The sequence below is a fragment of the Bactrocera oleae genome, chromosome 2 (genome assembly GCF_042242935.1).
Source record: "Bactrocera oleae isolate idBacOlea1 chromosome 2, idBacOlea1, whole genome shotgun sequence".
NCBI lineage: Eukaryota > Metazoa > Arthropoda > Insecta > Diptera > Tephritidae > Bactrocera > Bactrocera oleae.
In genome coordinates, this window is record NC_091536.1 from 25,026,840 (window position 1) to 25,054,784 (window position 27,945).

Sequence of the window (27,945 nt, forward strand, 5' to 3'; positions counted from 1 at the left end):
TGTATTTTTATTGTAACTGTGAAGGTGGAACTAAGGCAAGAATGTTTTAAACTTGCCGAACAATGTATCCTACTTCCATTGTAAGATTAACGCATAATGATTGTGAATGTCATCCTCTATATTTTATATATGTAATTTATTATATGCTTACATCATCATATTCTCATCATAATAGGATTAAAATTGCAAAATTAGTAAATATGAAAATTATCGCGTACATAAGGGCAAAAACAGTTTTATATACCTATAACGAGACTACAATTTTTAGAGGAGTCATGTCAATGATAAATAATCACCAGTTATCAAAATAACGGTTTTTCATTGTCGAATTTTCGTTAGAAAACTGAAATCGCCGACCAGTTATCTTAAAGGAAAAATATATATATTTTATATTTATGAGATTGTTTTTGTTGTAAAATGTTGTACCATATAAAGCAACCTTGCCTAGTTATAAAAAATTTGCTTCATGAAACCGAAAAAAATTATGAAGCTAAAATGACCGGGAAAATTGTTATCTATGTAACAGCTTAAAAAATAGCTTCATAGAAACTCAATGGTAAATAAAACCGGCTATTTGAAAATCTATGGGGGTTTGAAGGGGAATGATGAGTGTTACTTCTTATAAACCGGTCTGCTGATTATTTTTCTATATACTACTTACACGGCTTATTTCAATTTCAAATATTTTAGTAAGTTGCAAGTCTGAATTTAATACAAGATGATAAGTTTTATCATGTTTAATATGTAAAGTTCATTCATTGTCAATTTTTTTTTAGTTTTGCTGTTGTTTATTTCCAACTTAATTTATATACAAGACATCTTTTATAACATATGAATTAAATATTTACATTATGCGGGATCTATGTGCAGATTAAATTTTTTCAAAACAAGATTTTGAAAATCTATGTTTCGATACATGATAATTAAACATAAATAAAATAAATATGTACCGTAGTGAATTGTTTTTATATTTCTATGTCAGTCATTTGCATTCATAATTATGATCAAAAAGAAATTTACAGTTATAATAAGTTGAACATTTTTTTACTACACAATTTTTGTACTCTCGCAACATGTTGCTCCAGAGGATAATGGTTGCTTGTAACACCTAAAATATTCATATATTGTAGATACAAATGATGACGAGACGAGTCAACAAAATTCATTGTAGCCATTTCCGACTTGACTTTAAACCGTTTATGTTTGTCAATAAGTGTGTAATTTCTTTAGTGCTGAATATTAAAAGAAACGGTCGAGACCTTGGCTTAGACCCCATATCCCTAATATTACATAATTATTTTCTGTTTAATCCTTTCCTAATATATGAAACCCTTTAGTTGGGCTTATAACACATATATCTCATTTAAGTTTATTATGCCTATGGAGTACAAAGTCTCTGAAAATCTTGTTCTGGTTTGTTCAGTCAAATTTCCCTTTAAATAAATTTACCAAATTTTATACACAAATTAATTTATTTTCAAATGTTTCAATTACACTAATTATACAACAGCATAAACAGTAATAGAAGTACATAAATAGATGCTTCATGAAAATCCTTAAAATAATAGAGATTTTACAATCATCTAACAACAAATGCTTCGCTTAAGTGATTAATTCTGAATGTTATATACTAGTTAGTCTTTTAATGCCTCCAAATAAATGAAAACGCCATTCGGTTAATTTTGGAAAAACCATTCGAAACCTGAAAAACTTTAATTTTTGACCACCTTAAATTTTCAGCGAAGCTGGCAATGCTTTACAAAACATACATCCCACAAAAAGTAAAGGTGGTAAATAATTGATAGAGATAAAGAGTGATATACGGAAAGTGGAGAATATCACCGCATAGTTCGAACTATTTAAAATGTGGAAGAACCTTTAAAAAATCTACGAATATATTGTAAAACGCTAAAGGACTTAATAAATAATAAGTGGAAAACAAATTGTGAGTAAAATTCGATCAGAACGATATAGAGTTCCTGAGTTTAGGCAAACGTATGTTAGTACTCCTAATCGTCTTCTCTTCACTGTATAGTGAAAAATTATCGATATGGTCGAAGATTGTGTCAAATTACTAATTTTTTGTTTTACTAAGAAAAACAAATTTTAATTCTGTTGTATTGATTAAATATTGGTGCGTTGATATGAAAAATTGGGAGAATATACATAAATAGGAAAAACGAGAAACCTTCAGCCAGGGTTGTAACTGAACCTAAGGGGTTTGACAATTGTCGATTAAGAATTGTGAGTTTTCAAATAAGTATGTATATATGTACATAAATTATATGAAATTGAATTTGTAAATTTTCGTAATATTAATTTGTAAAAATTAGTATCTATAAATTAAATAATTTAGAGTATACATTTTTTTTAATATTAATTATATTATTCGCTTTCCCTTCATTTATATGGTGCTTTGGTATCGTACAAATTGATTTTCATTCGGCGCGGCGTCACAAACATCTGTGGCTCAGCGATGCAGTTATGTGCTGCAAATCGTAGTACATGTTTGTGGCAGAAAAAGTGAGAATTAAACAAGTAGTGGAAAGGGAATTAATTAAACTCAACATTTATAAGATTCATACATGTGATAATTTCCAGAAAGTCTTTACGCCCATCTAATTCCTATTCAAACTGGGTTCAAAAATAATCAGTGATATAATGTGTGCAAAGCCAATTATACTATGCCTATAAACATACTGTGCAGTAGATTGTTGGATGTGAGTTTTCATTTGATGTCAATTGTTTCTTCTAATTAGATTGTAACTTTTTTTCATCGAGTGGTATAAGAATGACGTGAAAAATTTTACTTTAGAAAAATGTGCAAATGTTTGGCTAAAATATTATATAAAAATATCAAAGTGAAACAATACTTAGAAATGCCTGTAAGTTTAATCATGTATGTATAAAAACAATGTAAATATAAAATATTTATCTGCATTCAACAAAATAATTTAAATACTCAACTTTTGAATTCTAACATTTATGTTTGCCTAGTTCCTAATGGCTAGGTATGTACATATATATGTATGTATGTATATATAATTCAAATATATGGCGCTACATCTCAGCCTGAGTTTGGTCGGGTCTCTACTCAAAATGTTTAAAAAATGTTTTGAGATAACTTTACTTTTCTTTATTCTATTTCTTTGATTATTACACATTTGTATGTGTATATTAAATATTATTATGAATCTAGCGCATACTTTTTATCATTAACGTATTTCTTAAAATTATTAACGTTCCTAAAGCTACTATTAGTCATTTAGTCCACATCCAATTTTTATTGAAAATCGTTTTGAACCAGACGCAATCTGGTCTTCGCAATACTTTACGCGACAATCAATAAGGGCACTAATGTTGTTTTATACGTCAACACTTTGACTTTACACTTAGCTCAATCAAACTAATATATTTAACATACTAAAAGGTCATGTGCCATTTGAACTTTTTCAATTTATATTAATTTAAGAAGGGGTGTATTCAAATAATAGTTATATAACTGCTGTTGTTGTTGATTATTCATATGTTGACCGATGTTACTGCCTTTGTGTTTGAAAGCAAATAAAACCGATTTCACTAAGCATGCACAAGTACCGCTCAATAAACGCAAGGGCCTATAAAAAGACACAATTGTAATGCGAATGGGAAATGACAATTTAACCGATATATTAATTTTTTGTACAGCACACGTAGCATATTCCGAAGGGGCTTGGTTTTTAATCACACGGCTTTGCAGTTAAGTGTAATTAAGTTTTAGATGGATTCTTTGCTAGGTGTGATCACAGGAGGATTGCTAAACGGTTGTTATGAACCTTAATTAAGACATCCAGTATTTTATATTGAACGTAGAATTTAAATAACAATGCCAAAATTTTAGTAAATTTGCAATGCCGAAAGCATAAATGAATTGAAAAAATTCTCTAGATTTTTATATATAAAAAAAATTAACGCCAGGCATGTTTCTAACCTTGAACTGGACTACGTAAAAAGCGGCTTGGCAAATTTTATGAGAAATTTGCTTATTTGTTTGGATTATGCATGTACGTATTATCGCTTTTATACAAATAGGCGGAACAGAATTCAGATAAGCGTTAATGAACATGGTGATAAAAAACGTTCTTTCTTTTGCCTTGAAAATTACCACTACTGTTTAAAATGTTTTTTTTTCTCCATGTTCATTAACTCACTATCAGAGTAGTCATGGTGTTTATGTAGGCATAAATCCTTTATAAGTACAGTATCTCTTTATAAGTACATATCTATATACACAGATTTGTGTACAAATTCGGTGGATAACAAACACTCGACCCAAGATCGTTTGCTCGACCAAACATGGTTACACGTAGAAATAGTATAAATTTTGTTTTTGCAACATTTGCGTAGCATTTCTTTTTGGTGTACATCCGTTAGACATTAACATGTTTTCTTTATAATTTTTAAAAATGTATTGTATTTGTAATTATTTACAATAAGTTATGATACGGTAAGTGCAGGCAATGTGGTGGTAGTGAGTATTATATTCAAAAATTCTAAATCTATCTATGTATAATAAATGACAAATTAGAGCGGTTTCCTCTACACTCTGATATTTTCCTTCTATTTAACTGGCCCTTTAAACAAACGTGTTAAACATTTGCTGGCCCGATTCAAAATAAACAAAAGATATACGTAAGAATAAATTGGTTTTTTAGTATTTAAACTACCACCAACATTACCTTTCGCGCGATTCAAGTATTAAATTGGCAATATATCTGTTAAAACTTTAGCACATGAATTGAAATAACGAGTGGGGAAAACCATATTGCGAGAAGCACCGATCGAGAGTACTCACTTCCGCCCAAACATTACCCGCTTACGACTGCATTTGATAAGTAAGGATGTGTGTACGTTTGAGCAGTGAAAATTAACATGGGTTTTTCTCTTAATTTCTGTTTATCTTTTTCACTATCACACTGCCAGATCTATCTATACCTGCAAACGTAGAAAGAAATGTCAGAAGGAACTGACAAACTGCTGGACTCGGATGGAGCATGCCACAATTTGGCGGAGGAGCTATTACGTGAAATGCCGGATATGAAAGACGAGATCGAGCAGGAATTAAAGGATGCATTGTCAAAACATAATGATAATAAAATAAAAAACATGCAAGAAAAAGTTGGGGACTATTTGTCTAAGCCACATAAGGATCTTGAAATAACGGAAGATTATGAGGAATCAGAAGAGTCGGGCAAGTCTACGAATATCTTGCTAACTAAAGTAACCATAGAAAGTTGTGAAAATGAAAAAGCGAATACAGAGATAACGAAGGTGGAAAAGGATTATCAGGAGAATAATAACGCAGTACGCTCAATCGACAGTGTGAATGAAGATAATGACGGAAACGTTGATCAAACATCCCAAAATGAATCTTCAAACAACGCAAAGACAGAAACCAATATCCGTAAACGCGAGAATGAATGTTCTGGAAGTGATAATACAATCATGCAAGACAATCCAAATGCCAAACATGCGAAATTGGAAATTCCCGGCGAAAGGAAATCAATTATTGAAGTTCATATCTCTAATAAGGGCATGGATTATGAAGAAGAAGCTGCAGAGTTGGAACGCATACGTAAACTTAAGGAGCAAACTATTATTGAATTGCATAGATTGAAGAGTCAAGAGGATAAACTACTTAGAATCGAGAATATAAACAAGCAATTACAAAAAAATATTGACCAAAAACTAGAGCAAAATGAAGCGAATGAGGAGGACAATAATGGAAAGAAGGATGTAATTTTAGAAGGAAAAGATTTTGTAAGTAAAGTCATTGACATCGCAGAGAAAATTGAGAATGGTGAAAATGAAATACTAACATTTGGAAACAATGATAACAACGACCAAAAAGTCATACCAGAAGTTCTGTCCAAAATTAATACAGATGGTAAACCGTGCTATATATATGATAACATCGAAATGAACAAAGGTGCTGATGTTGTAAAAGAGCATTCAAAAGTAAAAATTGAAGCAACAACGTTACCAGAAATAGCAGACGCGTTCACAACCCCTACAGTGTCCGTCTTGACATCCGCTCAAATCACGTCTACATTACTCGATGATAATAGTAATCACTCTAACAGTGGCGAACATGAAAGTCATCCCCCACCAGAAGAACTCACAACCGAAGAAGCAGTGCGTGATCGAGAGTTACGCGCATCGGGAGCAACATTTCTTCAACACTTACCTTGCTTCAAGCTTCAACGCAACTCGGAAAGTGCTGTTAGAGGCGAGTTAATCTCCAATGACAACGTTGTAGCTGACCATGCCATACCGAGATGCCGGGAGTGTCGACGCCGCAGTTCTCAGGGTGGTTCAGATGTTTATTGTCGATTCTATGAATTCCGTCGATTGCGGTATAACGAAATCGGTGAATTAGTTGTTGCTGGCTTCCCCAATCCATATACTGACCCGACTGCTGACGATTTGCGCATCTGGCAACCAGATGAGCATAGTGTCCCTACTGCAGGATGGATGGACATCCAAGTTGCTCGCTATATATTGCTACATGCCGGTGACCAATTTTGCTATCTGTGGCAACAGGAGGCCGAGGCCTTGCGTTTACACGAAAACCCGAATAGTATAATCGCTTGGAAGAAGGTGGTCCAAGGTCTACGTGAGATATGCGATGTGTGTGATACAACACTGTTTAACTTTCATTGGACTTGCGATAAGTGTGGCTTTGGTGTGTGTCTTGACTGTTTTAAAGACCGCAAAGAGCAGCGCAGTTGTGTAAAGAGGCGCACTGGTGATAAGACGCAACGTGGACATGATGAATTCCATTGGATGCTATGTACAGCAACCACGCCAATTTATCAAAAACATGAACTACGTGATCTTATGCTAACACAGATCATTGCTAGTGATGCGCTAAACGTTTTGGGTCGACTCTTGCATGATATTCGTGCCATGTGGCAAGTGCCCCAGATGTGCGGTTGCTTGTTAAGCAAACAAAACTTTTCGCCAGATACAGAACTCGGTACTATAATACAGGACATAATCAAAGAATCTCAATTAAAGCAGCAGACGAGTGCTTCATCGCTAGCTACTGAAGAGACATTACGTAAGCAGGCGCGAATGGAAGAATTGCATGCTAAAAAGTTGGAGTTTGCACGAGCGAGAGGTATTGATTATGTTCCAGGCCGTGTATGGACCAAGCAAACTTTGGGAAAGGATCCCATAACAACCGCTTTCGATAATTTTAAACATATAAACTTTTTACGGAAGGGTTTGGCAGGCTTACGCCGGTTTTTGCCGCCACGGGCAATGACGTTAACCCATTCGACAATGCTAGCACCTGGTGTACCGCATGAATGGTTATGTGATGGCAAGCTATTGCGACTAACGAATGCTATGCATCCCGATAATCGTATACTTTTTCAAGAGGTATGGAAATGTGGTCAGCCCGTTATGATTTCGGAAGTAGCGCGATCACTGAACTTGGACTTATGGCGTCCCGAAGCCTTCTGTAAGGATTTCGGCGACAAACCAAACGACTTGATAAATTGCCTGAATGGCAATTTAGTGCCGAACCAACCGATGCGTTATTTTTGGGAGGGATTTCAATGCATTAAGAAGCGATTGCTAGACGCCAATGGTAAACCGATGTTGCTGAAACTGAAAGATTGGCCGCCAGGCGATGATTTTGCTGAAATATTACCGACGCGTTTTGCGGATCTCATGAATGGTCTACCTATGCCCGAATACACATTGCGTACAGGCAATTTGAATATTGCCAGCTGCTTGCCGAAGATGTTTGTACCACCCGACTTAGGACCGAAGATGTACAATGCCTACGGTTCGGCATTGCATCCTGACAAAGGCACCACCAATTTGCATTTGGACATTTCTGATGCTGTAAACATAATGGTATATGTAGGCGTGCCACAAGACGCGGATAGTAAACCACAATTGGTTGCTACACAAAAAGCAATATCTTTGGGTGGCTGCGATTATTTGACACGTGCCCGATGCCAAACACCTAACGTCCTCCCGGGCGCATTGTGGCACATTTTCCCTGCTCGAGATGCTGATAAAATCCGTGATCTACTCAATCGCGTGACAATAGAAAAGGGTTTTCGTTTGGAGCCCGACCATGATCCCATACATGATCAGAATTGGTATTTAGACGATAAATTGCGTGCACGTCTATTCAAGGAATATGGTGTAGAAGGCTATCCTATTGTACAATGTCTGGGCGATGCAGTGTTCATCCCAGCTGGTGCACCACATCAAGTACAAAATCTCCATAATTGCATCAAAGTCGCAGAAGACTTTGTATCACCAGAGAATATAACACATTGTTATCATTTAACCCACGAATTTCGCCATTTATCACATTCACACACCAATCACGAGGACAAATTGCAGATTAAAAACATAATTTATCATGCCATCAAAGATTGCTGTCATATATTAGTACGCGCTTTGGATCAACGGCTTGACGAGGAGTTAGCTAAAGTGGAGGAGCAGCATGCAAATGCTGAAATTAGCCTCCGTGAAACAGAACTCGAAGCCAAACTCTATGGCAACAAATAAGATTAATTAATAACTATATTTTAATCACTAGATATACTTAATTTTATTCGAGTAATAGATACATAGGTACATATTGTGCAGCACTACATATAAATAAATATTTTTTAAAATTAGTTTTATTAAATCTGTTTTCTTGCGGACAATTGAAATTTTGGTGATTTCAATGGGTTAGTTCAATGGCAAATTTTCTAAGTCGATGCAGGATCGAAATACATATGTGTGTGTATATCAGCAAATCCTATATTTTTAGTTAAATGTAAATATATTTATTTACTGAAAACTTAGTAAATATTACGTGTTAGCAACCGATCACTTCATACCGTCGAAAATTAGAAAGAATACAAATCTTTGCTAGCCAACTTATTTTTCGAGAAATCCACTTTTTATTTCACTGGACGGACTGACACATTTTCATCCTATATATACAAGCTATAATTTATGTACATAGTATGTGTATCTATGTACAGGTATTGCATGTATCGAAACAAGCTGTTATTACTACAGTATTTTTTATTTGATTTTCTAGAGAAATACTATACGTAGCGACTCAGAAGCTTGCTCCAATAAGATCTTTATGTCATCCTAGGAAAAATGAACGAACGAATTTGCGGTTTAAATGTAAATCATAATTATAATCAAAAGAGGTCAATTAATTAAAACAACTACATAAATGCTTAACGATATTTGCAGTAGTTATATAATAGTATAAGGAATTAGGTTTTGATACATCAACGATAAATTATACGAAACGAAGATGACGGTCGATTTCAACGATTATTTTTGGGTAAGCAAAAAATGAAATTGTGTAACGTTTTTATTTCATTTATTGTACTATCATAAAGGGGGAGAAGAACAATGGGTTCGATGTACTCTATCACAATATGAAATTTGGTTGGGTGGCGAGCAAAGAGCTTTCAGAGTTCTTTCGCGAAAAGTCCAATATTGAAGAACAGAACTCGAAATTAATGGCTAAGTTGGCGCACAAAGCCAGTACAGGTACACTGAACAGTACATTTGCCCCCGTCTGGACTATACTACGCACTTCAGCCGAGAAGCTATCTACACTACATCTGCAGATGGTGCAAAAGCTTACGGAGCTTGTAAAGGATGTCGCTAAGTATGCCGATGAATTGCATAAAAAACACAAAACCGTTAAGGAAGAAGAATCACATACCTTGGAATGTGTGCAAGCGATGCAGACATCGACAGCTGCTGTTCAAAAGTTACGTGACCTTTACGCGAGCAAAGTGCTGGAACTGGAAAAGTTGCGCAAGGACAGTGCCTCACAGAAGGACATCGAAAAGGTCGAAACAAAATTGCGTAAATTACAAGATGAATATAAAGCGCTACTCGACAAACATAATCCGATCAAAAATGACTTCGAGCGGCGCATGACACAGACGTGCAAGGTGTGTATTAGCATATAAAAAGTTATAAGATTTTATCAAAATAGCTTACGACATACACATCTTTACTTTAAAGCGTTTTCAAGAGATTGAAGAAGTCCATTTGCGTCAAATGAAAGAGTTCTTATCCACATTTTTGGAGATGCTGCAAAATAATCATGACATGGTTGGACAGGTTGGTATACCACTAATTAAAGCAATAGTACGTATTTCCATAAAATGTATGTGAAATAATTTACCTTCTCAGGTGCATTCGGATTTTAAGCGTCAATTTAATGATATGACTGTGGATAAGCTTTTGGAGCAATTTGTGCTAAACAAGTACACTGGCTTGGAGAAACCAGGTTAGTGCCATTTTAACTCTGCGAAACCTTTTTCTTTACGTATTGTTCACTCAAATTATTTAAATTGGTCATTGTAGAAGTTCCCGAACTCGAAATCATTCCACTCTCTATACAACAACAGCAGTCCGTCTCAGCTACACGCTTAAATCATCCAGGCGGTACTGCTGTGGCTGCTTCCAATTCCAATTCAGCCACAAGTATACAAGGTGCCATATCACGTATTACTAGCGGTAGCATATCAATGGATCAACGTGGCAGTGTTGGTGTCGATGCAGGTTCTTTAGGCAGTGGTGGTGGCGGTATTGGTGCAGTGGGTGGTAGTGGCAGTGGCAGTAATAGCCTACTAAACGCTGATGACAACATTTTGGGCATACAGACATCACCACGCGCAACATCACCGATTTTATTGAATAGCGCCGCTGATGCTATCTCAGGTATTAGTAGCGTTAACACTGCACCAGCAGCTGTGGTAACAAGCACATCGACGAACACTTCCACAGTGCGCAGCAATTTCCTCAATTGGTTTTCTTCAAGCATTCCAAGCAGCAAGCAACAACCGGCAAATTCAAACGCTGGAGCTACGGCTGCAACAACAACCGCTAATAGCGGTGGTGGGAATTTCGGTACGGATAGCATTGGTTCTACCCACACCGCCACAGCCATCATGAAAAATTCCCTAAACTCAGAGCTTCAGTCACTGCAGGATAATAATAATCAAGGTTCATTTATGTCGTCTGCTTTAACACAATTACCAGAACAATGTAACACCACTAACATCACTACTACTACCACTACTACTCTTTCCTCTACTACTGCTAGTTCTCCTATTATTCATACTACTACAAATAATACTTTTACCAACAATACCGTTACGTCAACCACATCCTCCCCCCTAACAAGTAGGTTTTTTATGTTTTTTCATTCATTTTATTTCTATTAATATTATTGTTTTTTGTTTTGTTCTTAACAAACTCTTCTAAATTCAAATTGTCTTTTAAGTTTCTGTTTCTGTTTATTTTTAATATTTCTATTATTTGTCCATTTGGCTTTTGTTGTGTAATGTAAAGAAAAATGTCTTATTTCATTATTTAGCCGGCAGCAGCTGCATTTCAGTTGTAAATTGAAGCATACTTTGAAATTACTAAAGCGTCTACCCGGATAACAACGTTTAGTAACATAGTAATAATGCTGAAAGATTTTTCTATCTTAGAGTTTTAGTCTCTCGTTCAATAAATTTTATAGAACATTATAATGCTAATACTAGGTGTTATTGAGTCACACATACATATATACATACAACAATATCATAGAGAATTCGAATTAGAATTGGTTCTATTTTATAGTTATAGTATAGTTTTTTATGAAATTTTCTTAAAAGCTACCGGTTAATTATTTACATTCCAACGACGATTATGAGTAGTGTGTGTGTGTTGTACACATATTTTTCAACTGACTCTGTAAGTTCTGCATCCGTCGACTGTCTCTGGCCCGCAGTCAAATATATTTTTGAACTGAAATGCTTGTTTTTCCGTCTTTAACAAACTCCTAATTCCATTTCTACCTCAAAAACCACTTATGCTTAAATTTAGATCAAACTTTAGTCGAGCCGCATCTCCAACAACGCACCTCTTCACCAACGCCAACAGGCAGCAGTTCAGCAGCGAATCGAAATTACACAGAACCGCTTTCTACATCACTCAATGAACGTTCTAATCATCTGCATAGCAATCCGAATTCAGCGTCCACGAGTGGCGCTGCTGTATCAACATCTACTGCGGGTGCGTCTGTGGGAAATTCACGCCGCACAACCTCGCTTTTGAATATTTTCACATCAAATTCTCAGGGTGAGAAGGAAAAGAACACAAACGAACTGTTACATAATACACTTTTTACATATTTTATACTTTGTAAATTACTTTTGTACTAGCACTGCAGTTTTGCGTTGGAATGTAAACATTTTACATATATATATATTTTATACACTGGTCTTCTTTTGGTAATTTTCATTAACTTTTCCTTTGTATATATATACGAACATATATATGTTGATGCCACCTCTTAACTACTTCACTTTTTATGGGATCTCCTCGGCAAATATTTGATTTCTGTGGTGACTTGGGAATGACGTGATTCTTCTGTTATTTACTTTATTCTATCGTTTTTATATTCATATTTTTTCATTATTATAATTTTTGTTTTTCCAAAATTAGTTATATTTATTATTTTTATTTTTTTAAATTTAACTTCCATTTATTTTAGTTACTTAAAATAATCTTTCAAGGCAAATATGGTGTTAAATTTTTCAGTGCGTGAATTTATCGATGAATACAATATTATCTGTTTATTATATTTTTATTCCGTGCATATTTGGTTAGTCAGTCAATAAACAATGTTTCGATTGCGTTTCGAATTTCTCATACGGTTTATTTGCAGGTATTTCACTTTGCAACTCTTCTACTATTTCGTTTATTTTAATTAAGGTTGTATCGCTTATAGTGGATTTTTCATAATATCCTACTGTCAGCCTCTCTTCTATATACTGTATTTATTTAAAAGCATGCATTCATTTCATCAAAGTCTGTGTTAAGTTTATCGAACTTTTTTTTTGTTTTACTAATTTTCCTATTGCGATTACTAATTTCTAAAGTATGCAAAATGATACATACTTCTATATAATGAGGTACATAAAAATTTACTTGCAAATATAAACTTCTAAAATTTTTTTATAAAAACACGGTCTATTCTGAAATATTCATTTTGCAAATGTGAATTTCTTATACCTCCATTATTAATGGATGCTAACGTCATATAAAATATGTAATTTTTCATATTTCTATATGCACAGTGTCTGGTATTTTGCGTAGCCGTCGAGATAAAGCGAAAACTAAAAAGTCTAAAAAGAAGAAGGATGGCGAAGCGACAGATAACATACAAGAAGAGCAACAGGGAAGGTAATTTAATTTGATAATGATTTATCAGCCTCGTTTAGATACTGACGCATGAACTTTACCATTTCTTAGTGTGGACCGCGCCAATAACTCCTATGATACTGACGATATCAATAGAATGAAAACTCAAAATTCCAGCGGCAGTAGTGCCGGTGGATTAGGCTTGTCATCCGCTTCTGCACCGGGCAGCGTGGACTCGTCGGGCGGTGGCGCCGGTGCTATTGGCGTTAATATATCGGAAAATATTGGAAGTAGCTCCGCAGGCAATACTGTTAACGCAACCAACAATGCGAATAAGAATAGCAACGCATCGGGCAATGGCACAGCCAGTGGTGGCACCAAAGCATATGGCGGTAATGAGGTTGACGAGGATGGATACAGCATGCAACCGCCAAAAGAAATTGCCTGGGAGGAAAATCACGATAAAAGTAAGGGAAGAAATTAAAATAGGAATTATATATATATTTTTTTTGGTTTTTTTTTGTCTAAAATAGCTGGAAGTTTCTACTCTGATTCCGACTCAGATTCAGACAACGATAAACCAGAAAGACGCATACATGTGAAGATCAAGCCACTGAATAATGGACAAGCGCCAATGTCCGCAAGTGTGGATGAATTGCGCGCTACTGTGGAGAATATATCACTGTCGCCCACCAGCGTATTTTCGGTACAAATAAAGTTCATTGAATAAAGTTCAATGATATATTCATATCATTTACATTTGTTTACAGACCTTTAATCAACAACACAGCAATCAGCAGTTGCAGCAATCGCGCATCGCTTCGCGTCAGCAATCGCCTGAGATATCTAATGCGTCCACACCAACCGCCACGGTGCATCCATATGCACCACTACAAAGTCCTACACTCTCCATGTCGAATAACTCGAGGTGATATACATTTACTTATTGTAATTGGTTCCTCTTTATAACTAGGTAAATTCTTCCGCAGATACGCCGACTTAGGTGATATATTTTCTGAGTTGGGCGAAGTAAGTGCCTCTGCGCCCGCTTCCGCCACTCTTTCGAAATCAAATAGCCGGCAAATACCCACACCAACATCCGCTAACAGTATTGCAATACCAAGGCCACCTTCACGTCGCTCCGAAATGGTAATGGTGCCTTCAGTAGCAGCAGCCCGTGGACGCATTAGCCCATCTCCAGCAATGAATCGCGCAGACAGTATTGGCAGTTTAGAATTCCGCACTGCTATCGGTGGCATAGGGTCATCGCGTGGTCCATCGCCGCTCACCATTGGCATTTCAGACTCGATTCCATTAGCGGTGGCTTTCCATGAAATTATCCACGCATACTTTAGGTACGTATATACACAGAAAAATGAGTCACACCCTTGCGTTATTGATATTTTACTCATTTCGACAGGGGTAGCGATGAATCGCGCTGTCAGGTGAAAATCTCTGGGGATATGATGTTATCCTTTCCAGCTGGGATTGTAGGCCTTCTAGCGAATAATCCAAATCCAGCGAAACTCGGCTTTCGTATCAAGAATGTTCAAAACTTGGAAAATTTACTACCGAATTCAAAATTAGTGCAAATGTGAGTATTTAAAATTATGATTGAATTATTAGAATTATTAATTGATGAGATCGTAGTTATTGCGTAGCTAGGAAGCAGAATGATTAATGTTTTCCCTACTGTTTAATATAGCACATCCGGGCTCTGCTAACACAAATTAAACATTTAATTGCAAAATATGATTCACTCGCGTTAACCTTACGTTTTCTAACACAATTTTATATTTAACTGCCCCATAGCGATCGTAATCAATCGAGCACCTTTAGTACATTATTGGAATTTAATATGCCTACATTGACCGCATTGTTACGCCACCAAGCCGAGCATAATCCCAACGCGTCATACTTCAATGTAGACATATTGAAATACCAAGTGCGCTCTAAACCCGGTGCCTCATCGTGTCCCTTCCAATTGGTTTCTTATTGGAAGTGTGAACCTACGTTTACGGCGCTCAAAATCGATTACAAGTACAATAATCATGCAATGGCAAGCGCATCACCGCTACTGAATGTCACACTCTCGGTGCCAGTGAACGGTTTGGTTCGTAATGTGCAGTCGAAACCACATTCCGCGTGGTGAGTCCAACTCGTTGAACAAAACAAATGTAAATAAAATAAACATGTGTGTTTTTTATAGGCTAGGTGAATCAAACCGTTTGGTTTGGAATTTCACAGATATCTCGCAAAATTCACAGGACGGCGGTGTCGGTACGCTCCGTGCTCGTCTTGAACTTAACGATGGTCCATCCATTCCAGCCTTATTGACCACACAATTCAATTGTGAGGGCACTACTTTATCGGGTATAGAGTTCGAACTGCAAGGCAGCGGATATCGACTGTCCTTGGTGAAGCGCCGTTTTGTTTCGGGTATGTGAAGGTTTATTACGTAAATTACTAATGAAATTAGCTTAATTTCCAATTATCTATATCTGCAATAATATAATTCTCATCTATGTTTTTAGGAAAATACGTATGCGAAGGCGATGGCGTCCGCAGTGGTGCCACACCAACACCACCGTCTGTGGGATCGTCCAGTCCATTTTCAGCGAAATCGAATTAGTTCCAAACTATTGAAAATACTAAAAAGAAACCAATAATATTAGCAGTAGCAAATGTGTTACAAATACCACACAAAGTCCAATAAAATGTAAATTTAAATCTCAACAATTATTCAAGAATATAACGGCAAAACATATTCTTGTAATTTATAGTATATACAGCTAAATCAACATACATACACATTAAAACGCGCTGAAAGTTTCCTGCATATGTGCAAGTAGAAAAATAGGCTCGTGAATTAGTAAAAATTTATTAATCAAAACTTGAATCGAAGGCACGAAAATGTCTTTAACACGTTATTTATAAGTTATATTGAAAAATAATGACTAAGGAATTTATTAATATGCTTTGCTAATTGTGTGAAGTGCATTTGAGTATTTGATGGACGAACGCAGGAACCCTACAGGGAATTGTGGTGAAATATCGAATCTAAAGAACAAAAATTAGCCTTGCTTATCTTTGTTGTTTTCTTTTTTTATTATGCACACATTTGTGTAAGTTCATTATTACGGCTATGCCTAAGTTTGTACCAAGTATATTGTGTCGAAAACAAATGAAACCGGTTATTGTATTTGTATTTGATTTTCAATAGTATTCTATTAATATTACAAAATATAATATATATATGAGTTTATTGCATATGTAACTGGAGAAAATTGTACTTTTATGTATTGTATTGTTAAAACCTTAGCACTGATGAGTGTATATGTAGATTTTATAAATGTATACTTGCAGAAAGATTTGTACATGCTAATATTACTGTAGAACACTAAGTGTTGATTTTATGTTTATTTTTTAATAGAAAGCAAATAAAATAAAAAAAACTTTAACAGGAAGCTAAAATTGTATGTAAAAAAGTGAAGAGCTCATATGGTACTATAAAACGCCATAATTAAAATTTATAATTATCAACACATATTCTGATCAAAATTAAAACACTACTTTACATAATTTGTGTTAGCTTATTTTTATTTCATACCGTAATACATATACATATTATATGTATATGCTTCCATGATTTGCTTATTTTTCTTCACCTTTGTTTATCTACAATAATTTAACATAAGCTGTCACTATGCTTTACTCATAATCACTTTAAAGACTATGTACAATAAACATGAATAAGCTATAACTATACATATGCATATATAGAAATCTGTTTTCTTTTGGAGTGCTTAAATAATTACCAAAAATAACAAATAATACTAATAATAAGGTCCAAATTAGTTTTTTAAAGGATTTTAAAATAGATTCTTTACTACAACGGTTATATTTGAAAAATATTATTTGTTGCGTTCAGTACACACATCAAACATGTTTACTCATGTGTGGTATAATAAAAATCTTGCTATATTGAAAGATAAAAGTAGTCACTTTTATTTGTTTTTTTTTGTTTTGTAAAAATGATATACTATATTTTCAATAAATCTTTTATATATCGTGCAGATGAAACTTCTATCTGTTCTTCCCTGACATGCCCGGCACACGATAGAGGAGTTCCCCATCATCATCATAGTACGCATCCTCCACGCGATAAGTTCCACCTTTGCGCCATACTTTGCGTGGAATATGTATGTGATCTTTAACGCGTGTTATTTCAAAGCGCTTCTGATCCTCAGCGCTGATAACGATTTCATTACTTTCATATTTTTCGATTGCATTGATATCAGCGAATGGATTATTATGTAGGGACTTCGAAATTATGCCAGTTCCGTCGGGATTGTGTAATTTAGAAGCTGATTCCTGTTCAGTTATTTCTCGATTAACTGTGTGATTTTCATTTTTGGTCAACTCATTAGAAGATACTGATAATTCGGTTGGGGATAGTTTAAACTTTTTCAGCTCTTGTAGGCGCATTCTCCGTTTGTCGTACACTTTTTGCAGTAAATACGTTTCATCTTCGGCTGATGTAGCCCTTGAAACTTCCTCAACATTTTGTGAATTTCCTGAAGTGATATTTGGTACATCTTCCTTTTCTGCATATTTTTTACAACTTGTAATAATCGAGAGAAATTCTTGTTTCATTGGTCGCGCCAAAGCTGGCTTAGCTGGCAAGCCTCTGGCAACCGAAAGTAAGTCCTCTGTTCGTCTCGTGGCAAACTTTTGCAAGTGAGCTTGAAAATCGGGTGGCAACTGCAATAATTTTGGATCTGAACGGAATTTTTCCCAATTTTGTATAACCACTTCATCGTGTTTGCGTATGCGATGCTCACTGCGCGCTTGCCATTTTGCGGTTATTATTTTCTTAACGACTTCCGTTGTAGCTGGAAAACTTTCAGCTAAACGATCAGCTGTCCACTCCTCAGGGTCACGTGAATGCAATGTGCGCATTTGCTCTTTCTCAGCATAAGTCAGCAAGTTCGGTAACTTTGTTTCACGGAAGTATTTGTGTTTAACCATAATGTGTCGAATTCGTTCACGTTGTTGACTCATTTCACGTTCATATTCACGATGCGTGTGATTAGTCGCCATAAAATCCGTTTCCAAGTCACCAAATCCTTCAGGATCTTGTTCTAAACGCTCATCAACACTTTCCATGCTACTGAGCTGATGCCCGAGCCCAGGATTAGATCGACGACCCACACCACGCGCCATATATGCAATGGCCAAGTGCAAGTATCGAATTTGGTTTTTTGGCAACATTTCCACAATTTTGAAAAACTCTTTTAAATAGTAATAATCAAATACAATCTTAAAGAAATTTTAAGATTTAATACATAAGTTATTAAATTTAGAAATACCAATGGAAACTCCTCAGCCCAATGAAAAAACAGCATGGATAATATGAAAACTGTTTGTATAACACACAGCTGATAACCAGCTGATTTGTTTTTTATTGGCCTCAAGTTTGCTGTTTTGTTTTTAATGTTTCGCCGCCAAATAAGACCTTAGTTGCCGGCGCTGTATTATAATTAGTACAGAGTTGAGAAAAGGAAACTCAGTAAATTTACCGCTAAATATGTCTTCCCTTAAGTTCAAAAATAGTTTATTATAATTCGGATTCACGTATATTGGTCGAATACCTTGTGTTTTGTATTTTTTTTAATTATTAAAAAATGTAAATATTACATATTTATATAATTGTTATATCAATGTTAATTCATATTTGGATAACTTTTGCTTTAGGTTTGCAAGTTTATTCTGTTTTCGTCAGAAAGCTGCCTCGATAAGATCGCTGCCACTGATGATAGCGTCAGAACCCACAACAATTTGAGAACCCGTAAGGCGCGCTATTAAATTACAAGCACTAATTTCAGCATATGTTACTCCACCCAGAACAAAAATAAATAAGTTACGTTTTCGCAGAGGAAATATGTCCTTCGAGTCATTCAATTTAATGGAATTGGCGAAAGATTTGGCGTTGTGTGCTGTGCCATCAGGTGAGTGCATAATTAACTTGTCCACCATACCTACTTTGCTGGAAAACTCGTCTGCGGACCGAGCTTTTAGTAAGCACGAGCAGAGTTGTGCGGCAATTGGGATATAAAGATTATTGAACACATAACTAGCGCAGTTAGGCGAACATGCGACACTACCAACATCAGTATCATTGCCTGCGTTAGAGTTGACAGGTGTTGGCTCAGCACCAGTAGGTGAAACCATTAATCTCAGTCTATTAGCATTTGCTTGAAATTCGGTCTGTTGAAATTTGGGTAACGGCAAATTTGAGAGTATTTTCGCAGAAGTGTTTGCTTTATCCTCTTCCCACATCATCGGTAAAAGCCCGGCTATCGCTAATTGTTGAAAAATAACCAAGTGTTGTTGGCCAAAATAGTTACAATAGTTACGTGCAAATTGTGACAACTCATCGCCACTTATTCCAGCACATAAGTGCAGTAGGCAAAGCAATCGTAGAGTATTGTACTTTTGCCCATCTGATGTGAGTAGTTCATCGATTTCTGTGAGAATTCGTTTGCGCGCCACATTATTAAGTATATCTTCCTCCAAGGATTGCACACGACGAAAGTTACCACCCAACATGTCTATAATTTGTTCACTGGCGTTTAGGTGTCGCATAACCTTTACTTTAAGCTCCGTAACCTTTGGCAATTTGCGTGCCACATAGTCGTGCATCTCATCAAGTTTCATGTCGCCCAACTTTTGAACTTCCAATCCGATAGTTTTTGCTTGTGCACGTATTTGGCTGCTAGCTTGCGCAAAATGCTTGTAACGATTTTCACCATAAATTTCATCGCTCATTGCGTTCATACGTATGCTTGGAAGTTTACACGGCTTTATCTTGCCTACTGGCGACTTTTCACTTTGTTTTTGCTGATAAGCTCGATGGGGTAGTTGAAAAATGTCTAACATTTGTTTTGAAATCTTATTTGAGTGGGTTTCTAACTCGATTTCTGCTGCTCGCCGATTAAAAACTTCCAGCAGTAATCCAGAATAAATAGCTGGGGTTAGTAGACTTGATGCATAATCTTTGTCACGATCCATGATAAGAATAGCGGCAAAATCGGCGGACGACTCACTACAATCATCGTTACCAGGCTTGCTAAGAGTTTGCAACATTTTTACTAAATTTGCAGAATGTTCACCAAAAGTGAGAATTACTTGAGGTCGTCCACAAACGATCTGCAATACCCGCAGAGATTGTGCTATTACTGGTAGTAGAGAGGTATCCTTGCGTAAAAATAGTGTGGAGAAAACCTAAAGGTAGGCACTTACATGATTATACTAACCGACCCACAATGAAACCACAGATACTCACATTTGGTATTTCCATACTTAGCACATTTTGATCGAGACAGATAAAGTCCCAGTTGTAACGATGTAGTTGAACCAACCCGTAAAGGCCCTCCTCTTCCAACAGCGTATGGAAGTGGGTAAAGCAAGTGGGCACACATATTATATGAAAACTTTTTATAGCGTCATCCAGATCAGTCGGCTCTCGCCGCTCTAATTCTTGTATATGAATTAAAATCTGTTGAAATGTTTCCACTTTGCTGTGTATTAAAAAGATGTGGATTTGATGTTCAGCTGTACGTGAAATAATTTGGTCGCCATCAAATTTAAAGATTCTCTGTATGCCTTTCAATTTCAGCCAGGATGCATCGCAAACATGCTCCAAAGGTTTAATTAGTGCTGGTTCAATTATCAGGTCTTTTTTGCCTGGAATAGAACATATGATCGCTTGCAATTTTTCCTGAGCTATAAGTTGGAAGCCCTGTAATTTTTTATCCAATCCAAACTCCATTGCGTTTATATTCGTTCCCGCTACAAATACTTCATAAATTGTGTTGGAAATTTATTGACCATTATTATTACTTGATCAACACAAATTTCTTTAGTTGTCACTCAATGCTGTGCAGTAATAAAAACATTGCAGACGTGTTGCTGTTGATTTGCAGGTTTGCAGTGTTGTCAAAAGCAGCTGTTTCACCTAGGTGCTCAATAAAATCGGGAGAGTAAAAGATTTTGTAAGAAATGGTGTTGCATTGTCAATAGAACAGTAAAGTGTATCCAGAAAAAAACTAATTTTTCCAAACAGTGACTATTTGACCAGTCAAAAAATTTTTGTTATTAAATGTATTGGAAATCATATGATAAGCACCATCTTAAACCCAAAATAACTAATAAAAAATTAGACCAAAAAAAGGAAAATGCGGCCTGCGGGCTGGGCATATGATTGTGATAGTGAGGTAAATTTTGATGCACCAGCCAGAAAGGATTTAGATAGAAAAAAGGCAAAGATCAATATACTCATCTGAATTAAGATTTATAAAGGAACTATGGCAATTATTCATTATATTTCTATTTAAGCGGGTAATGTAAACGCCGGCATTTCTTGTTAATATAATACCGTTCAGTATCAACACTGTGTACAGCTACAGCTGAAATGAAAACTAAACATGTCATAATCTGCGGCGAATACAAACCGTGCTCATTTGCAAAAAATATTTTGAACTCTTTTCCTTGTTTATACCCGTCAGAAATGCTCCAATGTGATAATTCATACACGGCGAAAACCACATTTTCTCACTAACGCTCGCAACAACAGACAAGAGACCAGAGGCCAGACCCAAGAGAATAACAGAGGAAAGCAGCTGTAGCGGGAAACAAGTGAAGTAAAACAAGTTTTCGATGGAGAAATCATGAGGAGAAATGTATGTCAAAATTACAGTCAGTCGCTCTGAAAACGTCTTTGTGTTTGGACAAATAATTGTAGATCTCTCGGTGAAATATTTTCAACGCGTTGCTGTGTTTTCTCGTTGTACACACACGTTCAACTTAAGTTTGATTTAATTAATTGATTGCAAACAAAGTGAGTGCGGATGGAAAGACTACCAGCAGTGGAATTGTGATTAAAATATAGCAAACAATAATTAACGTGGAATGCATATAAAGTAAATTCGCTATTAGGTTGTTGCTAATTAAATGTGAAAATTGTATGGTAAAGTTGAGAAATATGTTAGTGAAAATACATAAGTTATAAAGGTCTTTGGTGAAGTTTATCATAACAAATTTCTTAAATATTTGCGAACGGTGATTTAGTGAAGTGGTTGGTGTGTGATTATCGCTAAAAAGAGAGGCATAAAGAGCATAAAAGTTTGACAACGGGCCAAAAACGACCATCAACGAATTCTCAGCAGAAAATAAACAAAACAAACGATTATTGATATTGAAGAAAATACCAAAATTACTGTTCATATAAAAAACCATAAGGTAAATGCGAATTAAATTTGTTTTTGAAATATCTTCAACTGTATTTATCAATATATACTATATACATACATATGTATTATGTATGTATATATATATGTGGCTTAATACTGCAAATGAGTTTAAGTAGTTCGGTCTAAAAATAACTACATATAAGGTAAATAACTCGTGGAAATGGCAAATGAAATAATTTTTACTAAATGCAAATGCAGTAGAAATGAAATTCCCCTTCCGGTAGATATAGTTTTTGCTGCATTCAATAATAAATTTGCCGTGATTGCTATATCTTCTCCTACTCACCTATTTTATCAAAATGCTTGCTTATTCGCTCATCACGTTTCTATTAACGTTCGGTGACGTTGCTTTTCTTCACGCCTTGTCCATACTGCTGCTCAACAAAACAACAATCTGTGCAGCAGCAGCCGTCGCAGTCGCTGTAACAACAGACTGCGTTAAGTCTGTTAACAAAGGTGATTATTGTTTGCGGAGGTGAGAGTGTGTTGTGGCTTGGTTTTCGTCTTCCTATTTCTAGCATTTTATAAAATGCTCACACTGACTATGTTTTTCTCTCTAAGTGTTGCATTTATAGATCGACAAAAAATGCCACTTTCAGCTCTCACCAACAAGAGAATGCTGAAAATTAAAATTTTTATTTATTTGGGAAATCGCCGCAATTGAAAGGCAATGATTGTGTTTTAAACTGTAATCATCCGATGTTGACACTGTTCTATTGTATTTTAAGACTACCTGCCGAAAATGCTACCGTTGCGGTTGTTTACTATGGTATAATTGTGGCGCCTTACCAATGATCTCGAATATAAATGGTTCTCTAGTTAGCAATAGGTCTATAAAGCAATTGTTAATATGAAGGAAAGTGATAAGAATGGATGGGAAAACATAGAAAATTATAATAATCATAATTAACGTTTATTAAATTAAATGACAAAATATTAGTTAACGCCTGCGCTAAAAATATAAAATAATACAATTAATTCTCATCTACCACAATTCAAATATTTGTTTAGTGGGAGTAAGAACAAAAAATGTGATAATGGCGTAGTTATGATTCGAATAATCGTCACATTTTACCGCTGATTCCCCAACTGATTGTATTGTTTTGAAAATAAGTTTTCCTTAAAACCTGCATAGATATTACTCAATCGCAAATTACTTGCTTAGCTATTAATATGCGGAAAAACATGCCGAAAACCCAAATGTACTCAAAACCAAATGCTTTCATTTACATTATTTGGCTACTTTCCAAAAATTGCCGTAGCTCCAACTGAGTTTCCACAGCATTTGAGAGACGAAAACTTGATAGATTTTTGGCTTGAATCAAAATATTTTTCTGAGTGACGACGGCCATGTTTAAGTCTTTATGTGTATGCTCATATGTACCATATTTACGTGCGCCTTAAAAATATGTATGCGATATTTAATAGTAATATTTAAATTAAACGAAAATTTAGGCCTCTACTAGCTTCATGCTTTCCCACGAGTTAGACTTGTAGCCCTCCCTTTGACGTTCCAAAACACACCACAGTTGTCATTCATAATATTTACATCGCGCTCATAATGTTAAAGCTTTATGTGGGCTTAATTTTTTCTGTTGCGGCTGCGTTCTGCCACGAACAAGTTTATAAGGTTAAGGCCTGTGAAGCGACATACAAAATACATGGTATCACAGTAAATTAAACTGATCCTAGCAGGATTAGAATTTGAAAAAAAAGTTTGAGAAATATCTTTTACAAAAAGAGCCGACGGCAATCAGTGCTATATGAAATGATATTTGAAATACCAGACTGTGAAATTCCAACAATATTTTTACGTCTTGATTGCTATGAAAATAATGTCACAATCATGACAATATTAACTCTTTAAAATTTTCACAGAATTTTTGAAACAGTTACAATAACTTGTTTTGTAGTATTACTGTATGTACATATGGTACATGTATTTACCTTCTGGACATATATTGTAGGTATATACATATATAATTAGAAGTAAAATTTTTGTGCGGTCAACCGCTGATTTTTATGTGATATCTGTTTTACGCTCGACTTGTTGCGTACGCGCTCACATGTGTAGCGACGTCACAAAGCATTTCGTCAGTGTCGTAATTATCATTGAGTTCATTTAGACTCAGTATATATAAAATACTAGAAGATCTTCAATACAATAAGGTGGAATGAAACTAATTTTTTTTTCAAAATAATTAAAAGAAAATTTAAATAACTTGATGGTTCAGGTGCCCCTTACCTTATGTCCCTCCGAGGTCCGGGTTTCTCTCCACGGTTCCGTGTATACATTAAATGTTATTATAATAGGTTATGTACAAGTATTTAATAGGTTAGTATAAGGCCAGATGTGGTTCTTAATATATGAAAATATTATATACAAACATAGACGAAACCGTTATTTTCGGTATAAGAATCCAAAGGATTGAACTCGAAGTCCTACCGGTTCCACATACATAGTGCGTCCAACAAAAAAGATCGCCTTGTTCATTAGCAACAATCAATATGTGTAATCTATTATATACATTAAATACTTTTACTTATATATTATATACTATTCAATACAGTGAAAATATTATCTTCGAATAAAGGCGAAAACGCAATTGCCATATTCATACAAAATTATCTGTTTTTTCCAATTTTTTCTAAGGTGTACTATGAGACCGTCTTGGCTTTTTTAATCTTAGAGCATAGTAAATGAGCAAATAAGAAAGTTAAGCGCTTTCGGTGGTAAGCGTTTAGTGAAATTGCTATCTCAAAGAAAATACCCGTTGCCTTCTAAGTAACCGCATAATCTCGCTGTGTGTTTGCCGGCAGTGCAGCAGCTCTCTCGCTTTGTGCTCAAGGCAATTGCCTGCTTTAACGAGCGTTTTGTGTTGACGACCCTGCTCGCTGTTTTATTCCTTCATTTTGCTACAGCTAAACAGCACTTCGCAAACATGGATGTAGAAAATAGTAAAACATATTCGTCCTTCTCCACGCCATTTCTCTGGCTCTAACTGGCCCACATGTATACAAGGGACTGTGTCGGCTGGTCATCATCTGTCTTGATTTGCTACAAACACAGGAACTTTTTCATATAGAGGGGACCTCAATGACAGGTTAATGTGTCTCATTGTGCGTATTTTTCCAACCAAGAGAAAGGGAAATGCTGAACTAAGCAAATGTTGGTAGTTACATTACCTACCGTCTTGGCTCGTCGCCAATTTATTGGTGAAAGAGGTTTCTTCATGCAATTTGCGAAGGTATACTTGCGGTTTTGTCCTGTACAAAGCATTAGCGGGGCACAGTGCTATCCCAGCTTATAAAGTATCTTATTGAAAAGGAAAGTTACGTATCCTCATGTGTTGGAAGTAATCGAAAATTGAAAGCAATGTGAAGCAATGGCTGTGTATAATGTATGCTCTATTCTGCATTTAAATTCTTTGAACAATCCCCTCACGTTCTTTAATTCATTTCGTCTTGGTAATTTATTCAGCCGAATACTTGAAGAACGGTTTCGAATTATTCAAAAAATTGGCAAGCAAAATATTCAGCGAAGATTAATCAGTAAAAATTTATTATCCCGTCTTTTGGCGCTCAATCTAGGTCATAGACATTTGATTTAACGCACTTGCATTTTTGTTATTAAATATTTTTAAAATTGAATCTATCATAAATTTATTTTCAATAGCACTCCCAAGTAATTCAGAAATCATTTTTGAAAGTGTTTTTAATTAATTCACTAGAAATCTTTCTAATTAATTGAGAAAATAACTTAATAATACTTAGACATTTGATTAAACGCATATGACTTTTTGTTAAGAACAAGAGTAAAAATCTATTTTTCTGATGAATAGTCGGTAGCTTATTAATTAATTACACTTATTTGAATGTTATGAGTTTGAACATTCTATTTTGCATTGTCTACTAGTTTTCTAAGGACATCGGGTTCAATTTCCACCTAACAGGTTTTCATTCGTTCCTTAAGCTTGGAAACCGTTTTAAATTGCATAGAATTCGGATATACCCTCGAAGCTAGTATGCTCCATAAATTTTCAATAAGATTGCAATCTGGACTACATGCGGGCCAGTCTAATAAATTGATTTCTTTACCTTGAAATCACTCTTTCGCTTCCTTCGACACATGTATGGTGGAATTGATTTGCTGAAAAATCAACTCTGTTTCTACGTTGTTTTCCATGAATGTAATTACCACATCCTGCAGCAACTCTGTATACTTCTTGGAGCCCATTTCTGTATTAATGAAGCTCTGCTTTCTCTGTGCATCTTCGACAAACTTGGACGCCCGACCGTTTTCTACCATTTTATGCCTCCGGTTTCTCTCAAAACGCGCATAAGGTGTCGTTTGGTCAAGACGGATAGACAAAATTTTTCTTTTATTTGTGCAAGAATTTTTTATTTGTATGTATAAGAATTCAATCAAGTAATTTGAGAAATGTCTTCATATTTGAAATCACCAACGCTTTTTTTTATTTTCCTATTATTTTAGACTGCACTCAGGTCCAGTGCAGTGCAGTGGGCAGGCTAAAGTGACTAGTTGGAAGTTTGCGAAAGAACGCGCTATTATGTACTCGGTCGATCTGGTTATTTCTTGCTAAGCAAATAACTGTTTAACGAACTTATCTCGAAATAAATTACCAATTGTGGCGAAAATATCGAGGAAACTACGTTTCCAAGGTTGAACCGTGAGCAATTTCTTTCTGCTTAATAGGGCATACAATTCTGTGACCTCGCTTATTTAAACACATATTCGTTGAAAAAACGTTTAGTAATGAATACAATCATATGACTGTACTGACATAAAATTCGTGATCATTCTTAATATTCACTTAGAATAGTTCCTGTTATCAAGATCGGCCCGTTGGTCCAGCTAAAATCTTTCTGCTACCAATTCCTATTGAATGTTTTTGCTGATTCAATATACCAAATATATTAATTGCGAGGAAGCGACTCCATAAAAACACAAGCCGACGCGCTCACGCTTGAAGAATTGAGCAGTGAGTTCATGTTACCATAAATGTGTGCTCAGTACAATCGATAGCAGACACTGCTGTATTCTTGTGTTACCTGTTTTGCTAGCTCGATGCGGTAACCGCTCAAATAGGTATGCATGTATGAATACGTGTATTTTTGTTGCATATACATATACATATAAGAGCTATCATGTCTTCCAACTGTGTGCTTAATGATGCCGAATGAGTCTGAACGACTAAATCGCTAGCTGCCTTACCATCCATCAATTGTCCGCAACCTGTGCACACACAGCCACAACAAGAACAATAGCAACAAAAGCAAAACCAAAGCAGATTGTAAGGGAGCAGGGTGGAAGGAATAGAGCAGTACACGTTACGCTCCAAACAAAGCAAAAAATGTTTAGAACAAGACTCTT

At 35.5% G+C, this 27,945-nt stretch overlaps 5 protein-coding genes across 17 annotated transcripts in view; 3 read left to right on the forward strand and 2 right to left on the reverse strand.

Annotated features, from left to right (window-relative positions):
- The first annotated feature begins 1,805 nt into the window (after positions 1-1,805).
- On the forward strand, positions 1,806-16,697 carry LOC106618075 (F-BAR domain only protein 2). 10 transcript variants are annotated; one of them, XM_036377131.2, is made up of 17 exons: positions 1,806-1,945; positions 9,104-9,195; positions 9,268-9,361; positions 9,420-9,986; positions 10,060-10,158; positions 10,231-10,327; positions 10,405-11,226; positions 11,917-12,171; positions 13,173-13,278; positions 13,348-13,703; positions 13,770-13,942; positions 14,007-14,164; positions 14,226-14,591; positions 14,657-14,830; positions 15,049-15,384; positions 15,446-15,675; positions 15,771-16,697. In XM_036377131.2, exons 3-17 carry the CDS (start codon positions 9,332-9,334, stop codon positions 15,866-15,868), a joined length of 3,867 nt encoding a protein of 1,288 aa, XP_036233024.2. In that variant the 5' UTR covers positions 1,806-1,945; positions 9,104-9,195; positions 9,268-9,331; the 3' UTR covers positions 15,869-16,697. The 10 variants fall into 10 exon arrangements, with proteins under 10 accessions (XP_036233024.2, XP_014091099.2, XP_014091105.2 ...); XM_036377133.2 differs by lacking the exon at positions 1,806-1,945 and adding an exon at positions 2,115-2,244; XM_070112858.1 differs by lacking the exon at positions 1,806-1,945 and adding an exon at positions 2,594-2,720.
- Kdm3 (Lysine demethylase 3) lies at positions 1,815-8,690 on the forward strand. 4 transcript variants are annotated; one of them, XM_014235632.3, is made up of 2 exons: positions 1,815-1,945; positions 4,963-8,690. In XM_014235632.3, the coding sequence occupies exon 2, from the start codon at positions 4,993-4,995 to the stop codon at positions 8,575-8,577; it is 3,585 nt and encodes a 1,194-aa protein (XP_014091107.2). In that variant the 5' UTR covers positions 1,815-1,945; positions 4,963-4,992; the 3' UTR covers positions 8,578-8,690. The 4 variants fall into 4 exon arrangements, with proteins under 4 accessions (XP_014091107.2, XP_014091109.2, XP_014091110.2 ...); XM_014235634.3 differs by lacking the exon at positions 1,815-1,945 and adding an exon at positions 2,110-2,244; XM_014235635.3 differs by lacking the exon at positions 1,815-1,945 and adding an exon at positions 2,642-2,720.
- Positions 16,698-17,220: 523 nt separating the features above from the next.
- On the reverse strand, positions 17,221-18,635 carry LOC106618077 (uncharacterized). Its single transcript, XM_014235636.3, has one exon. The coding sequence runs from the start codon at positions 18,508-18,510 to the stop codon at positions 17,323-17,325; it is 1,188 nt and encodes a 395-aa protein (XP_014091111.2). The 5' UTR covers positions 18,511-18,635; the 3' UTR covers positions 17,221-17,322.
- Positions 18,636-18,926: 291 nt separating this feature from the next.
- Vps33B (vacuolar protein sorting 33B) lies at positions 18,927-21,225 on the reverse strand. The gene is made up of 2 exons (XM_014235604.3): positions 20,585-21,225; positions 18,927-20,523 (listed from the first exon to the last, which is right to left on the reverse strand). The coding sequence occupies exons 1-2, from the start codon at positions 21,068-21,070 to the stop codon at positions 19,018-19,020; spliced, it is 1,992 nt and encodes a 663-aa protein (XP_014091079.2). The 5' UTR covers positions 21,071-21,225; the 3' UTR covers positions 18,927-19,017.
- A 737-nt stretch (positions 21,226-21,962) lies between these two features.
- Fur1 (Furin 1) overlaps positions 21,963-27,945 on the forward strand; it is a 249,244-nt gene continuing 243,261 nt past the window's right edge. The window contains exon 1 of the mRNA XM_036377147.2: positions 21,963-22,539. The gene's annotated coding sequence lies outside the window, so the exon portion shown is untranslated. The remainder of the gene's footprint in view (positions 22,540-27,945) is intronic.

Excerpts from the sequence above, each read along its gene's own strand:
- Kdm3 (XM_014235632.3), top strand. The coding sequence starts at position 4,993 with ATGTCAGAAGGAACTGACAAACTGCTGGACTCGGATGGAGCATGCCAC.
- LOC106618075 (XM_036377131.2), top strand. The coding sequence starts at position 9,332 with ATGACGGTCGATTTCAACGATTATTTTTGG. Across the intron at positions 14,592-14,656 it reads ATTATCCACGCATACTTTAG|GGGTAGCGATGAATCGCGCT; the intron begins GTACGTATATAC and ends TCATTTCGACAG. Across the intron at positions 15,676-15,770 it reads GAAGCGCCGTTTTGTTTCGG|GAAAATACGTATGCGAAGGC; the intron begins GTATGTGAAGGT and ends CTATGTTTTTAG.
- LOC106618077 (XM_014235636.3), bottom strand. The coding sequence starts at position 18,510 with ATGTTGCCAAAAAACCAAATTCGATACTTGCACTTGGCCATTGCATAT.
- Vps33B (XM_014235604.3), bottom strand. The coding sequence starts at position 21,070 with ATGGAGTTTGGATTGGATAAAAAATTACAGGGCTTCCAACTTATAGCT. Across the intron at positions 20,524-20,584 it reads TAAGTATGGAAATACCAAAT|GTTTTCTCCACACTATTTTT; the intron begins GTGAGTATCTGT and ends GCCTACCTTTAG.